Source organism: Netta rufina (assembly GCF_964035555.1).
Source record: "Netta rufina genome assembly, chromosome: 10".
Classification (NCBI taxonomy): domain Eukaryota; kingdom Metazoa; phylum Chordata; class Aves; order Anseriformes; family Anatidae; genus Netta; species Netta rufina.
Window position 1 is genome coordinate 7,806,764 of NC_140133.1, and position 16,469 is coordinate 7,823,232.

The 16,469-nt window shown below is 52.2% G+C and overlaps 1 protein-coding gene across 4 annotated transcripts in view; it reads right to left on the reverse strand.

The window, feature by feature from the left end:
* Positions 1 to 16,469, reverse strand: part of RAD54L2 (RAD54 like 2) — a 56,716-nt gene that overhangs the window by 15,691 nt on the left and 24,556 nt on the right. For 2 of the 4 annotated variants that reach the window (XM_084293028.1, XM_084293025.1), the window contains exons 3-6: positions 5,543 to 5,741; positions 3,766 to 3,905; positions 1,491 to 1,622; positions 559 to 791 (exon numbers count right to left, since the gene is read on the reverse strand). In XM_084293028.1, the coding sequence (XP_084149154.1) occupies positions 559 to 791; positions 1,491 to 1,622; positions 3,766 to 3,905; positions 5,543 to 5,741 (704 nt within the window). Of the gene's footprint in view, positions 1 to 558; positions 792 to 1,490; positions 1,623 to 3,765; positions 3,906 to 5,542; positions 5,742 to 14,631; positions 15,498 to 16,469 lie in introns of those variants that run through there. The other 2 variants (XM_084293027.1, XM_084293026.1) reach the window with 2 other exon arrangements.

The window sequence follows — 16,469 nt, forward strand, 5'->3', positions numbered from 1 at the left end:
TTAGATTCTCATAAAACTTTCTGAGGATATGATACCAATAAATCTAACATTAATTTGGAGACAGAGAATCTGAATTGAGGTTGGTCAGTTTGTTTATAAATACGATTTGATTTAAAAAATGTTCATCTAAATATGCAAAGAAAACACTCCTGTCTGTTCCAGATTTCACTACACCATCCACCACAAGGGTACCCAGATAAGAAACTTCTTTGCCATCACAACAAACTCAATTACAAAATATTTCACCTTTGAGAGCTGAAGGAATTTTGTTACAAGTGCAGCCAGAAACAAGCAAAGTATTTTTAATTATTATTTATTTATTTTTAATTGAATATGAGTATGGGCCCTTGAAATAAAAGCTAAGGCCTGTGATCAAATTACAACAATAGCCAAAGTTATACGTAACCCAGGCCTTCCTTTAATTTCTCCTTACCATTTGACTGCCCACAACTGCAACTGCCACAACCAGACTGGTCACAGAAGTCACCAAAAGTTCTGCTGAGATTACAAAGCAGGCTTGGCCCAATTCCCTGCATTTCCAAGCCTAATGAAGCCTACCTGATGAGGTTTTACTGCATGTGCAAGCTGGGGAGCCAGGAAGATATCCTCCTCGTTTGGTGGATGGTTGATGTTGACAATGACCTGCCCCAAAGCATCGGACTGATTTAAGGCATCATTCACATGGGAGCCACTGCTCTCTTCGCTGCCGTCTTCCTCCCCTTCATTGCCAGAGTCACTGCTGTCCACGATTTGGAGGGCATCGTCCTCTCCCGAACTCAGCTCAATCACTTCTGTAACCAGAAAAGGAGAGAAAAAGGGGCAAAGCTTAACTGACAGCAGGGTTTATTGCATATGGAAAAAAAAAAACTGTAGCAGGAAAATATGGCTGCCGTGTTCTGTAATTCTACCCTGGCTAATGAACAAGCAGGCGGAATACAGGCTCACAAGACGTCCCTTGGGCCAGCATATAAAAACTGGAGTTTGCCATTGTTTCAGAGAACACTAAGCACGAGGCAGTTTGTGTGTGTGTTTTACATTCTCTTCCACATGTCCTCTTAATTCTCAAATCCAGACACGCATTTTATCTGTCAGTACACTGTCTTTAACAACTGCCAAAGAAATCGGAGTAGTGTAAAGCAGTCAGGTTAGATTTGTTCAGGACAAAGGACACAAAAACTGCTTTCAGCTGCAGATTTGAATACTCAGATGCTCCTTGCATATACACAGCAGACGATGCGACACCTCACGTAAGCACTCTTCAGCAGAGCACTGAGCAAAATGGAGTTTATTTATAAAACAGACAAACACAAGTTTGCTAAAGTGCCTGACGGGCCAGGCTAGAAATGCCAGTTTAGGACTCAGAGGCAAAAATTGGCCAAAAATCCAAAGTAATTCACGACTGGAACATTTGACTAGTTGAGCATAGGAGGTTTGTGCCTGAACAAGTAGCATGTTGTGAGAAGTCCAGAGTAAGACAGCCAGTCACTTACCATCTTTAATGTTATTTTTTCCTTTAGCATCATCTTCACTGCCACTGCTGGTACTATCGAGACAGATCACTTCCTCAGCAAGGACCTGAGGGGGGAGCTGGGTAGCTTCTGCTGTTCTGAAAACGATGTCTTCTACAAACACGACAATAAGTAATTCATAATAAGGGGGAAGGAGACAAAACTGTTCAGAAACCAGACAGTATTTCCTTCCACTTTTGCTCTAATAACTTAGCCCTGGAATTTTCCATAACAGACTCTCACTGTCTAAAACACTGCTATGACTCAGCTTCCTGGGTCACAATCGCTTTCTTTCTCAATATGCCTAAACAATAGCCCATTGCTGATGGCACCCTCTCCCTTGCATGTCCTGGCTGGGGCACATTGACCAAACACATACTGAAGTCGTTCTGCCGCCCCCCCTTTTTTTTTTTTGTCGTCTCAGAAGTAAAAGCATTTCCTTTTTCTTCATTCCACTTCTGTTTTTCATCCAGCAGAGAAAGTACCAACTGCTGAAGGGATGGTAACTGTCCTTTGTTAGTAGAGACACTGTAAAAATTATATCCCACATATCATAAACAACTTTTGCTGATCAAGACCATTTGTCTGCATATTTAAGTACTGCCAAGCAGGGAGAGAGGCGAGCTCAACAGGGCCAAATAAGAACCATGGCAGTGACTCAGCAAGCAACCACGGTCTTCTGGGGCTACAACCGACTCCCCAACAGTTAAAAGTATTTTAAATAGCTCCTGTTTTTTATTTTTTAATGCAAAATATTTTGAACTCTTACACTTAAAGGAGGTTACACATTTCCCATGAGGTAAAGCCGACTCAGGAACTCCTAGACCACTGACATAACTTGCAATTGCACTCCTCTGCCCTCACACACCCATCTGAGAGGCTGAGGCATAAAATCATTGAAACTACCCAGGGTAGAAGGCAGCACAAGATGACATACTGTGGAACTGCATCCTGACATACGGTTACTGAGGTCACTCCCATTGCGGGAAGAGAAGAGTGATGCTTAACTGTTTATGTTGCCTGCTGTCTTGCTGCTTGTCAAAACATGAACGAAAGAATATGGCTATGTTATGAACATAAGTACCCCCAGTTTATTGTTCCACTGTCCCCAGCACCAGATCCATGTATTACCAGACTACCCTCAGAACAAACATGATCTGTATCAAGGATATGGCATTTCTGTCAAATTAGTTTAAGCTTCCATAGCAGTTGGAAAGATGAGAGAGACCTGTTCCAGCAAATACAAGGTCCTGCATCTGGGCTGGGGCAATCCCAAGCACAAGCACAGGCTGGGTGGAGAATGGATGAGAGCAGCCCTGAGGAGAAGGCCCTGGGGGTGCTGGTTGATGAGAAGCTCACCACGAGCCAGCAATGTGCACTTGCAGCCTAGAAAGCCAACCCCATCCTGGGCTGAGCCAAAAGCAGTGTGGCCAGCAGGGTGACGGAGGGGATTGTCCCCCTCTGCTCTGCTCTCATGAGACCCCACCTGGAGCCTGCGCTCAGCTCTGGGCCCCCAGCACAAGAAGGACAGGGATGTATTAGAACAAGTCCAGAGGAGGACCACAGAGATGAACAAGGGGCTGGAGCACCTCTGCTATGGAGACAGGCTGAGGGAGCTGGGGCTGTTCAGCCTGGAGAAGACCCTGGGCAGGCCTTGCAGTGGTCTTCCAGTGCCTAAAGGGGGCTACAGGAAAAGCTGGGGAGGCACTTTGTCAGGGGGTGTAGTCATAGGATAAGGAGTAATGCCTTTAAACTAAAAGACGGGAGATTTAGATTAGATATAAGGAAGAAATTCTTTACTCAGAGGGTGGTGAGGCACTGGAACAGGCTGCCCAGAAAAACTGTGGATGCCCCGTCCCTGGAAGTGTTTGAGGCCAGGCTGGATGGGGTTTTGGGCAGCCTGAGTCAATGGGAGGCATCCTTGCCCATCACAGGGGGGTTGGAATTAGATGGTCTTTAAGGTCCCTTCCAACCCAAACCATTCTGTGATTCCAGCATCCTGCTCACACACAATTAACTGGTCAAAATGTCTCCAACAGAAGTTTCCTGGCACCTTCCACCATACAGCCACACCATTTTGATGCAGAACAAGCTCAGAAGTGGAACTGGCTGCACTACTGAGCCGTAAGTTGTTCCAAATGATCATTTCAAGAATTTACACTTGCAAGTGCAAGCGCAGCACTGGCAGACTAACTCCTTCTTCAATCAGCTCCTACCCTTAAAAATCTTGCTTCAGGTGGCATTTCCCACTGCTTACCAGGAAGAAACTCTAGGGGTACGGTTGGGATAGTGGCTGGGTAATCCTTCCGCTGCTGCTCTAGCCGCTTCCTTCTCTCCAACTCTTCCTGCTGGGCTGCTTTTGTCACGGCTTCGAGTTGGTCCTCACGCAACAGCTTTCTGAATGCACAAGCAAACAGAGGAATAGTCTTGGTTACACTTACAGTCCTTCAAAGCAACACCCACCAAAACAACAAAAAACCCGAAGGGCTGTACAGCTGGCTTAAAAGACGACTGACAAGCTCCAGGTAATTTGTCAGTTACAGAGACTATGAACATCATAGAGCCAAAAGCTACAGACAAATTTCACATCTTTTTCAAGACCGTGCTTCCCAGCTACGGGCATCACTACTACCATTCAAGGAAAAGACACAAGTTTGACAAGGAAAATAATGAAAGGAGGAAAAAAGTGCATGGATAAGTATATACTTGAGTTAGGTTACCAGAGACTAGTTCTATCTGGCAGGATGTTATTTATTGCCATAGAGTTTATAAATAGAAAAGGCACAAAGTCATGCAAAGAAGACATGTGAGGAGAAAAGAGCTAAGCCCAGAGAAGCTGTGGATGCCCCTTCCCTGGAGGTGTTCAAGGCCAGGTTGGGTGAGGCCCTGAGCAACCTGATCTAGTGGGTGGTGTCCCTGCCCATGCTAGGGGGGCTGGAACTAGATGGTCTTTAAGGTCCCTTCCAGCCCGAGCCGTTCTATGATTCTGTGAAAAAGCGTCAGTTACCCCCCAGAGTCCTCACCCTGATTTTCATCTGCCTCAGTGTTTTCAGGAACTAGGACCTCTCATAGCTTTAGCACAATTCTTTCAAAGGCTGTTCTCAAAGCAGCTTACTTTCACAGGTCATTTCCATACTTCTGAAAGTTGCTTTTCCTTTTTTTCCAGTTTCACTGTTTCAGATTTGCAGCCTTGGAAATGAAGGCTCTTTTGCCAGAAGAGAGGCACAATACAAGCAGTGGTAAAACCCAGTTCCCTCAAGCCAGCCTTTCAAGCCAGCCAAGCCTACACTGAAGGGACAATCTCCTCCATCCTAACAACATCTCGGACCCCAAGGCTTACTCAACGCTCACTCCTCCAACTTCAAGAAAGTCTATCAAGTTCCCAAGCTGAAATATGAGCCAAAGACTACCAGTGCCTTACATACCATGAAAATGAGCCGCTTGCTGCCTCAAGAGTCCCTGCTCTAAGCCTTTTAGATCCTCTTGAACAAACTTTCATGGTGAATTACTACCTTAGGAGCCGTCCCAGAATGTATGTGGTGACTTGCACAATCAATTTCTACTTCTCAAAATTCAGAAGGAATTAATTTCCAGCAATTCATTTGCCAGCCACAGCACGAGCATTCCTGGGAACAAGTACCCAGGACAGAGGAAAGGGCTGTATTTTAGGCTCTCTGCAATACGATCCTCATCAGCAGAGAGCACATACACACATCTGAAACTCGCTATTTACTTAAGACATCTAACTGAAAAATTGCACCATCATTATTAAACAGCAGCAAACACATTTTTTGAAACATATTCCATAACCAAATAATTTACCCTTCTGAAAATACCAAACAAGTCTGCACCCACATGCGGCACTCCAGACTGAGAACAGACTACTCCCACTGGTGAGATCCAAAGGTTTTGGAAAAGAAAAGCCATCTGCTTTGCCAAGAGCAGCAAAATGTAGCTTAGAAGAAAAGCCTACAGGCTCCCTTTCTACCCAAAATGCTACATAGTTCCCTACCGTTTTCTGTCCTGATGCTTACCTTATGTTCCTCCGCATGTGAGAGGGTTTCTGAGCCCTCTTCTTTTTGGTGTCCTCAGAGGCCAGGCTCTTGTGCTGGTTCTGCAAGAGTTGCTCTGCCCGCTCACTCTGAGATGAGGTAGTTGAAGTCGAGCGCTGCCATTCTCCATCCTCCGCCTGCTCAACATGGTCACTGCTGAACACGGCTTCTTGGGGTTGGTCTGCAAAGACAAGGAGGTCACAACGTGAGGAGAACTGTCACTGCCTTCTACATGAGCATTCATCAGGATTTAAGCTGAATGGGAACCCACTTGGGTGAAAACCGGGGTCCCTTCTGAGTCAGAGTGTTGGTAAGTTCTGCACCAAAGGATCTGTTTCCAGCAAAAGCCAAGACTACACTAACAGTCCAAAAGTGTCCTTACAAGAAAAATGGGCAAGATTAATTAGTCCACGCAGAGCACTTGCTGACCTAAGTGCCCATTATTTTCTTTCAGGGACCAGATGAGCTCCCACTGAAAAAAACAGAAGACAAAGCAACTCAGATCTCTTTCTTTGTTTCCCAACATTTAGGTGGGGCAGAAATTTCCATTCATACGGCACCTTTGGGACCATCTTCCAAGCTAACTGAACCCAGCATTCAAGGGGTTATCTGGTTCAAGCCCTGGGTCACAGCCCAGCAGGCAGTTCAAAGCTTTTACCACCACACCCCACTCTCAGGATCTAAACGCTACCTTCTGGCGAGCTTTTTAAAAAAAGAAAAAGTGACAATTCTCTTCCTGTTTTATAAAGCACACTTCTCTTTCCCTGACTTCTCCTATTTTCAGGCTTGCATTAACAGTTGACTTCAGTCTTAAAGCGCCATGTGAAATGACACCTTGTTCTGTGTGCCACTTCAACAGGCTGCCAGTGACCAAGCTAATGCTTGCAGAGCACAGAAATGTTTCTGTTTGAAAGCTTCCCTTGAAGTAAACTGTTTCTGACAATCCTCGTAATAGCTCCTTTGAAGCATCTTGTCCCCTTGTGTCTGACAGAGAACCTCGTCTCACAGGCAGCTTTCTTGCTCGCAGTACGTCTGTGAGCTAATGGCTGCAATGAACTGACACTTAGACAGAACTTTGAAGAAAAAAGGGAAAGAAGACATCAGCGCAGAAAAATGCAGCAGAGGAAGAAGTAATGCTGAACCAACAAGCTCCGTATTGTGATGCTGTGGGATCCGGAGACAAAAACTATCCCTTCTGCAAGAGGCGAGAGCTGAAGTGAAGGATGCTTCTGCAAAGCGCTCCGCAGGCACCTCTACGGCCCCCCAGAAACATGCCTGTTCCAGTGAACCTTACCACTAACATCACCTCTCGAATTCGTGGTGACAAGAACGAGATCCACCATGGTTCAAAAAGCACCAGCTTGGCAGCTCCCTCTCCACACATCCCACAGGCCCTGCCCCAGCACTGGCTCGGCATCCGCTCGGAGCCCAGCTGGGACGTCTGGGCTCACCTCTCCCTGGGCCAAAGCCAGCAGGAGCAGCTCAAATGTTTGTGTGAGTGTCAGTACCAGCAAGTCCTCCATGTGCTAGGAAAGCAGGGAGCACAGCTTTCGTGAGGACACGGAGCTCACGATGAGAGGAGACAAGTTGTGTTGGGCGTGAAGACGGGAGGCAGAGGCATCGCAGCCCCAGCCAGGGCACCTCTCCTACCGCCGCCATCTTGGGACCCTCCTGGAGGCAGCAGCTCAGGCACCGAGCACCACGCTCCCTCTCAGGCTGTACTGGGAACAAACCCAGTTTCCGAGGCTTCCCAGACAAGAGCTGTGCTATGTGAGCTGCAGACACCCTGTGGTCACATTACCTGCAATTCCTCAGCGCCCTTTCCTTCCCCCTCCCCCCCCCCATCCCTTCTGCCTCACGGTTATGCAACCAGATCAAAAGATCGGATGAAATAGGGCAAAGGGAAGCAGGGAGGCTGTGCACATGATCGCATTCTCCGGGATGAGTCATTAAACCAGCGACAGTCCCAGAGACGACCGCTGCCACGGTCACACTGCTGCCACCTCACCCAGGCCCGGGGGCCCTTGCCGAGGCAGGGGGAGCACCAAGGCGGCTTTGGCTGGGAGATGGAGGCTCCCCACACCCTGGCAGTTGCCCACATCACCTCCTCTGGCAGCGACTGCCACCCACGCCATGCACAAAGGGTGTCTTTGGGACAGGGGCAAGGCCAGAAAACCCCAGGGGCTCGGCAGCCCAGAGGCAAGGCCACTGCGTGCCTCCTCCGTATGTTGTCATGTCTGTCAGCCAAACTCTGCACACGCCCATCCCACCTCTGCATTTCGCCTTCTTTCCTCTTATTCACTTGCAATGCAGACTCCGGTCAGCGTACACACAGCTGGACCTGGCTTTTTGTTTTATTTGTTTTGTTTTTACAAGGTAATTCTCAACAGAAGCCTAAAATTTGGTGCCAAACCTGTGTCGTCCTGGGTGCAGACCCTCACTCACCGCAGCCCTGCAAAGGCAAGTCCCGGGGCGGGGGGCACACAGCCACATTCAGCCCCGTTCCCAGCATGTGGGCATTTGGGCACTGAGATCTCTTCTTCACCAGCAACACCCCTGAACGTCCTGCAGTGGGCTTCAGCACAGCTGGGACCCACAACAGCACAGAACCACGTTCAGAAACCACAGCTGCTCCCAAACTGCTGGACGAGGAACAGGTTTGCTCCTCGGGATGGATGGAGCAGGGGAACGGCCTCGCTGAACAGGTCTCATCAGGTGATCGAGTGGAGTAATTCCTGCCCCAGCTCTGCCAAGCCTCCCTCCACAACAGGGATGCAATTAGGGTTTTGTAACAGGAGCTCAATGCGCTACTCCGACGTGGCTACACAGGTAGCTTCCTGCACAATGCACAACTCACCGGCCGTGCTTGCACACTGACTTTCTGCAAGGAAGAGTCGTGACAGCTCCGTGCACCTCCTCCTTGCATAATATTTTCAGGCTTCACGTACAAGAGCATGGCACCGGCCTGCAGGACAGTCTCCAACATCTTTGGGTCAGCGCTGACTTGCTCCCACCACACACCGCCTGCTCTGCAAAGGGGCTCAGGTCATTGCCAAGTGTCCTGGAGCATCAGGTACCTTTTTTTGAGGAACGAGGTTTCTGTAAGGAACCCGAGTCCTCTCCTGACACCGAGGTGTGCGAGAAGCAGGGATGTATCTGCATCCAGCATCCATACTCCGTGGCAAGCCTCAGTAAGGCCAGGTATCAACGCACACAGGTGTAAATACCCACAGGGCTGGGGCCAGTCAGACCTCACCAGGAGCACAGAAACTGCCACGCAGGGTGAGACCCAAGGGCTCCCAACCTGAGGCTGCTGCACCGCCCCCTTAGCATACACCACCGCCAAGTAAGACAATTACTTCTTTACCACCCCATCTCTGGCTAGCCCATGCAGCTCCCCAGAGGTTTGCCCTCCTCCTGGGAAGCCAGCGTCCTGCCAGCACAACCCTGGGAAGGCACACCACTGCGAACCAGCCCCTTGTTTGACTTTAAAATCATTTTATTACAGGAATTCACGGTACTAAATAGCACTGCGTTGCTGAGCCTTAGTTCCTACCCTGAGGACAGGGCTGTGCATGCGTGGCGAGGCCGGAGGCTGCGTGCAGAGCAGAGGGAGGTCAATGCTTGCTTTGGGAGCAGCCTGCTGTCCACGTGAAGAACAAGGAGCAGTTGTACGCTGGTGCAGGCATTCTAGGAACTTACTGAGCACTGCTGCAGCCAGCACTGAGCATGAATGGGAGGAGTGCTGAGGGATGGGACACGACAGCCTCGCTGCACAGCTCCAGCTGCAGCTTGCAGTCGCTGACACACTGAACCACGGCAGTGCCAAGGGCCACAGGGGTGGCTCCACGGAGCCAGCCTGACTGCCAAGGCACTGCCGTGCTGGGAGATGTCTCTGGGGTTAGCTGGTGTTTTCCCCGCGCGCTGGGCACTGGAGGGGAGTGGAGGTGATGCCGGTGCTCGGCTGCAGCACAGCGGTCATCTCGGAGGCCGGCAGCAGTGTCCTGGCTCATCCCGTCCTCAGCTGAAGCGGAAAATAAATGAAGAGTTTTCAGAATATTCTCTGTATGCAACTGGTGCGGCTGCTGTGCGGGTGCCATGCAAGAAGGGAGGAGAGGTGGCTGCACAGAGCACCTCTCCCAGAGGTAGCACGATGGAAACGCTTCCAGGACGCTGGTTGGAAGCAGGAAACTCCTTGTGAAGCACTCCTTGTGACACCGCTCAAGGACAGTGCAGGGGAGAGCAGAGGGGAAGCCCAGGCTGCCTTCCTTCAGGCCCTACCTGCTGTAACACCCACTGCAGCCAAAAAAAAGCCCTCCCGGGGCCCAGCACACACCAACACCCACTCCCTTCCTCCTGAAGCCCCAGGAAAGCTGCCCCTCAGCAGGACACAGCTCCGCAGGAGGCTCGGGGCTGTGCCACCTCCTGCAGCCGCTCTCGGGGCAGCTAATTAGCAGCAAGACTTTGTTCTCCCGGGGAAAATAATTGCGCTCGGTCTTCGGCAGCGGCAGGACGCCCCTCCCAGCCACAACTGCTTAACAAAGCACTAATTATGTAAGCATTATATAAGCCGGCACACCTACCCCCCCCTGCGCCAGCAGCACCCGCTCGGCCCCTCCAGCTGAACGCCCCTCGGTCCTCTCCCAGCGAGCGGACCGAGAGCCAGCACCCAGCCTCTGGGCTGCAGCAGTTTGGTGCGTGCTGTGCTGCTCTGGGTGCCACCTGGGGCTGTCCTCCTCTTACCAGGGCTGAGGATGCGGGGAGATGCTGGTCCCCGTGGGGCAGGCAGCCCGCAGCCCCGCTCTGGCCCCTTTGGACTGCAGGGAACCGCTGCTGGGGAGGGGTGGGCTTGCTCCCACCACCACCCTCCGCGGCTGGCTGTGATGTTGGCGTCCTGCTGAGTCACTGCTGCACGGCTCCACGGACACGAGTGGAGCTTTGTGCCTGGCCCCAGTGCTGCTCCGTTCCCAGAAGTGTCCCCTGCTGCTGCTGGGGCTGGGGCTCAGCCGCCTGGGGTCTGTCACTTGTTCCCGTCGCTACCTAGGCACAGACTGTCACGTTGGGATGACAAGCAGCACTGCTGCAAGTTCAAATAGCACATCTTGCACTGCTCTGGGTGTCTGTAACGTGCTCGGGGTTGGGGGTTCAGGAACTCCATCCGCATGCTGCAGGGCAGAGGCTGCCTTGAACCCCAGCCCAGGACTGGGGGATAGAGGCGGAAGGTGCAAACTGAGCTCTGAAGCAAACACTGGCACAGAAAACACAGAGGGAGCCCGACCAAAAAGCACACAGACCCCAAACACATCCTTAGGCTCCTCCTTAGGCAGGGAGTAAGCCCCAGTCAATGGAAGAATTTAAAAGATAAGGCAGCGCTGCCCCTCTTTTTTTTTTTTCCCCCTCTTTTGGTGGCCTTTCAATATATCCGTTTACAGCCAGCTCATGCTGCAGAACGAAACTCCTTTCCCAGCCCGAGGGAATCCTCGGCCAGCAAAAGTGAAGAGCAGGGGAAAGAAAGAAGCAACCCGAAAACCAAAGGGAGAGAAACCAGCTGAGAAGCGCTGAGAGGCGGAATGGAACCTCCCGCAGCCGGCCCTGGTGACAGACAATCCATCTTCTGACTCCCGGGTTATGCAAGCAGAACCAGGCCCCAGACACCCAGCAGCTCTCGTTCCGGCCGCATACGCCGAGCCCCGGGTTACATAAACCCCGAGCAGCACTTACACAACGCCGGCTGCCCCAGCCCGGCACCGCGGGGCAAAGGCTGCCAGCAGCCCCGGAGCTCTGCACGCCCCTGGCCAGCTCCGCTGAGCTCCCAGGAGGGATGCGGGGTTTCAGGGGGCTGTGGGATTTCGGAGGGATGCTCTCCTAGGGTTGGAGAAATGCAGGGCATCTCCTGCCTCGCATCCCTGTCCCCGGTAGGTAATCGGAATTACTCTTCCCCAATAAAAGTCCTCGAGCCTAAAACGCCGCCTCCTCGGGAGCCCTCCCTCTCTCAGGCATTAGGCAGGGCAGGGAAACAAAGCCAGCAAATGCTCCCAGTAAGGCAGCAAGTGAAGCAGGGGTGGGTTACATTTGTCCTTTGCACGACGGGGGGTGTATGGGAGGGCAACTGAGTTACATAAATCTAACGCACGGGAGCCAGGAAGTGTCTCAGGCTCCAGTGCTGGAAAGCGTTCAACAAGCTGCGTGAAGGAGCGAGCTGAAACCTCCCCGTCCTGCTTATCCCAGTTAACCAGTAACCCAGGGCACAGATCTGCCAGCCAGGTTAAAAAAAAAAATAAAATACAATCAATAACCACAGACATCTAGGCAGCAAGAAACTGGATTTATCCCTCAGACCTTACTTGTTTTCAGAACAGTTCAAAACTTCTTCAGAAAACAGAATAAAACTTTTTTTTTTTTTTTTTTTTTTTTTTTTTCCCTGTGAAGGTGGACAAACACTGATTTAGGTAACAAAGCTAATTTCTCCCCCACACTCACATTCAGAAAATAGATGCAAACAGGGGGCTTGCCAAGCTCCCGGCACAGTGGCTGGGGCCAGCTGCTCCCAGTACCCTTCTTAGGCACACATTTCTGGGACTAAGGAAAGAGGACGAGCAAGGGAGCGAGCGCTCTGCATTATGCAACGCTTACATAAGCATTAGTTTACTCTAGGTAGCTGGGAGTTGTGGTATTAGCTTGATACCAGGATACCCTCAAAGCAAGGAGAAATAAGAGAGGGGATTACTGCTGCCACACGCTCCAAGGCCACCAAAATGGCAAACAAGCGTGGAGCAGGAGCTGCCAAACTTTCATCTTTGCCCCAAGGCCTCGCCACAGCTTCATGCAGGAGCTGGGAAGAGGGAGGGGAGAGAAGACACCCGAGCTGTGCTCATAACTTACAGGAGCTGCGTGAGACATCATCCCAGCACAACGCAGCCCCTCGTGTGTGTGCACCGCTTTGTTCTTGCTCACGGCAACGCTGTACGGGAGGGGAGGCTCCCAAAAACTCCGACCTGGTGCTGGCACTCCGCCTCGGGGCAGGGAGGTCACGACCAGGACGTGCTCCACACACCGACCTCTCAACCACCAGCAGCAGGGCTGTTTTGCAGAGAGGGAAACTATGGCAAAGAGCTGGGGTAGACAGCAGTGCTGAGCAGCTCCCGAGCTGTCGGCTCCCTCGTCTGTGCTCTGTCCTCTCCTGAAATAGAATTTCCTACTCGGGAAACAAAACAAACTTGTCTATTGCTTGGAGAACCGTAGCAGCTCAGGACTTCAGCTGCGTTGGCCTTTGCTGCTTCAGTTCCTAAAAATTCCCCCGAAATTGCTTTGAGGGCTTTGTTTAATGAGGGAGGCATCACTTGGGAGAAAAATGCAATTTGTTGAGTTGGAGCCTGTGTGGCACCGCATTCCACTGGCACCTCTCCCGCCAAGCGCAGCCAAAAAAAGTGACCGAGAGCACTGGAGAAAGCTAATAAGCCCAGGGTGAAACACCACCAGCAAAGAACGAGCTGTTTCTATCTAGCTTTTCTTTTCAAAACACCGGCGCTGCTTCGTGCGCTGCCCAGGCGGTTTACCAAAGAGCTGCCAAGCTGCTCAGGGCCAGCAGACCTTCACAAATCCAGGGCGCAGTGTCACAAGGGCACCCCCATCCAAAGCAGGCAACACCCCAAAAAGCTAAGCTCATTACACCCTGGAAAAACAAAGGAAAAAAGCAACAAACACCAGTTCCTTGGTAAGTTTGCTCAGATTACAGCCAAGTGACCCACAGGTGCCCTGCTCTGAACACCCCAGCAGTGTCCTGGCCCCCAGGGGGAGAACTCCTGACCAGTGCAGCGCTGTGTGAGGATGAGCTCATTCGCATCTCGGGCTCTGATGTCTGTCCAAATGACCCCAAATAGCTTTCCATACAAAAAAAATATTGGAATGCCTCTAGCCGGGCGTTCTCCCTCCACCTACATGACCTACAGCCCCATTTCCAGCAGCACCTGCCCCTCCTGTCCTCTTTACGCCTGTTACCTGCTGGGTCACACGCGCCATTTGTATCACCCAGATTCCTCGTTTATCCACACATTTGGCAGTGCAATTCCTCTCCTCTCAGTTCACACTCTCCCAGAACTAGTTTCTTTGTCCTGCCACCACAGCCAGAGATAAGGAAGTGAGAAAAGGGGATCTTTGCCAGAATTCACCTCTCCACCAATGGATAACAAACAGTGTGTGGCTCATTTCTGTAAAAGCTCCCCTGTAATAAACTGGACCCCCCACTGCTGGGGACCACTTCTGAGCAGCCTACGGCCTCACAGCATGAGCTTTGGAGGTAGCAGCCCCACGAGCAAGGCTGAAGAGCTCAGCTTCTGCAAGTAGCTGACCTCCAAGGAACAAGGTAAATGACAAGTACAGGAAGTTCTTCAAGTCCAAAGAAAGTTTCTTCTCCAACACACAGCAACCAACCAAAGAGGCAGCCACCCCCAAACCGTGGCTGGGGTTTGACCAGCATCTTCTGTTTAATGGGAGGGCAGAAAAAAAGAGCCAAGTGGCTCCCGGTCTATTTGGCACCTGCTGTGGAAGGAGCACCCAGAGCTCTGCCTAGCGCCTGGCCAGCGGCTCAGCGAGCACTTCACTGGCACCAGAGGAGCTTAGGAGCTTACAGCTCTTCTCAAGGGGGCTGCTGGGGAAAACAGGCACAGGGAGTTGAAGGGGATGGAGGAGAGGACACTGGATATGTTACTGATATTAACAACTGCCTCCCCTCTTGCTAAAAAGTTGTGAGTTACAATATGACAGCAGCAAAACCAGTAACAGACAGACCCAGGGCGTCACAACACTGAAGTCTTCACAATTAAAAGCACAAAGAAAGTAAGTTTCTTTCTCGTATCCCCTCCTTAAAATCAGCAAGCACTGCAAGACCCTGAAAATCCACCCATTGCCATCACAGCGTGGCGGTTAGGAAACGAAAACCTGAGCCCCAGCTCCTGGGGCACTCTGCCAGCCATCCCGGGGGGTGCTCCAGCACAGGGGGGTGGCACAAGGAGCCCCGCAGGGAAGCGGGAGGGATGAGGAAGCAGAAGGAGAACGAAACACCTGCATCCTACCTGGGAACTGCTGGGACTCATCCAGGAGTAACATGCTGCTCCGGGCACAGCCTTCTGCCCGCACCTCTGCCCCGGTGCTTGTTCAACGTGGCCGCGTGCTCCTGGCCCTCCTGGTATACTCCAGGCTCAGGGTCTGGAGGAAAAGTTTCCAGTGGCTCCCAACAAGTCGGTATCTCTGCCCGCAGCCTGGTGAGCGCTAAACCGCCCTCGCAGGCAGGAAACGCCTCCTGAGAAAACAGTCCCGGCTCCTTAAAGTTTCCGAAAATACCTTTGGTGAGGAGCTCCCGGTGCGCGAACCCACTCAGCCAGCGCGCTGGCAATCGGCGTGCACCTATCTGCCCCGAACTCGGCGGAGACGGAGCAGGGTCACCGTTACATAACTGGTTAAATACGCCTCGTGTTGGCTCTAAATAAAAAAAACTGCCGCTCTGCCCTCCCTGGAGGAGGCAAACGCCACAGCCCTGCCCCAGGTGGCTGCTGCTCCACCAGGGACTGGCAGTGCCCGGCGTGGCTCCGGGAGGCGATGCCGCGGCACCCTCAGTGCGCCCAGGCAGCGGGGCGCAGAGGGGAGGGTGCGCGCGGGGGGCGCCTGGCTCCTCTCCCCCGGCTGGAGCGGCGGAGCTGCGCGCCGTCGGGATCGGGTCCCATTCATGCAGCCCGCCAGCCAGCTCAACTAGTGGCAGGGAGCGAGGCTGAGAATAAAATGAAACTCCTTACATAACCAGCCAGGCTCCGGCGGGGCCCCAAGCAAGGGGAATCCCAACAGACAACAGGATGGCCGGGGATCGCCGCCGCGCCTCCGGGCTTCACCGTGCCGCCCAAAGGAAAAGGAGCACGGCCTTCTGGCTTTGGGAACAACCTGAGGATCCGCGGGTTTGCAAACTGTCTGCACGAAGCCTGCCAGCTCGCAAGAAACCGGGACAGCTGAGCCCGAAACCTGAGCGGTTTGAACTCGTTTGCGCAATAATAAGCAAAAGAGCATCGCATCCCTGGGCTCCTACATCAGCGACTGCTGCGTGCCTGCAGGAGGCTCTGAGCACAGCACAAGGACTCCAGGTGACATCTCTAAGTTTTTAAGGAAATAAGCGTGTGGAATTTGTGGAGCACAAGCTTATTCGGAGCTTCCTGCCCACCACCTGTCTGCACCAGAAGGCCAGGTACAGGAGGAAAGGAGCGCTTAGAGCTGGGGTTGAGCCCCTAAGGGCTGGAGGTCCTGCCCGGCCTCCTTCAGCTCCACACGGACTTTGTCCTTACCTGCCACCCCTCACAGGGGGACCCCACCAGTAACAGACAGCAAACCTGGGCTGAGGGGCACGCAGCAAGAGCAGCTGGGTCTTTGCGAGCACCTCTCTGCAGACGAAGGCAGCTCTTTGCTTGGAAGAGGCAACAAGCTGGAGGGGGAGAAAACGAGCACGGGCGCAACCAGCCCCAAGCTGCTGTGTGCAGGCAGCCCTGGCACAGCCCCGCGGAGCTGCGGGACAGAGCAGAGCGATGTGCAGCACTCCTGCCGGCCCCTGACAGTCGGCAAGGATCTTACAAGGACCGTGTTCATCAAGGGGCGAGAGAGGGATGAATATATTAAAAGTACGCGGCCAAGGACCTCACAGAAGGCCTTATAAGGGCTCGGTAGGGTTGGAACAAGCCACCAAGCGTGACCTCAGCATCTGACCCAGCAGATTTCTGAAACTGGGAAGCAAGATTTAAAGACAAGCATTTGTGTCAATACAGCTGGGTGCTTTCCAAGGCTTGTTACAGCAGCCAAGCACGAGGAAAATGGAAGTTGATCGCATCAGAGACAACACACACCTGCCCTTTTCCACAGAGGAACAAGAAGTCAC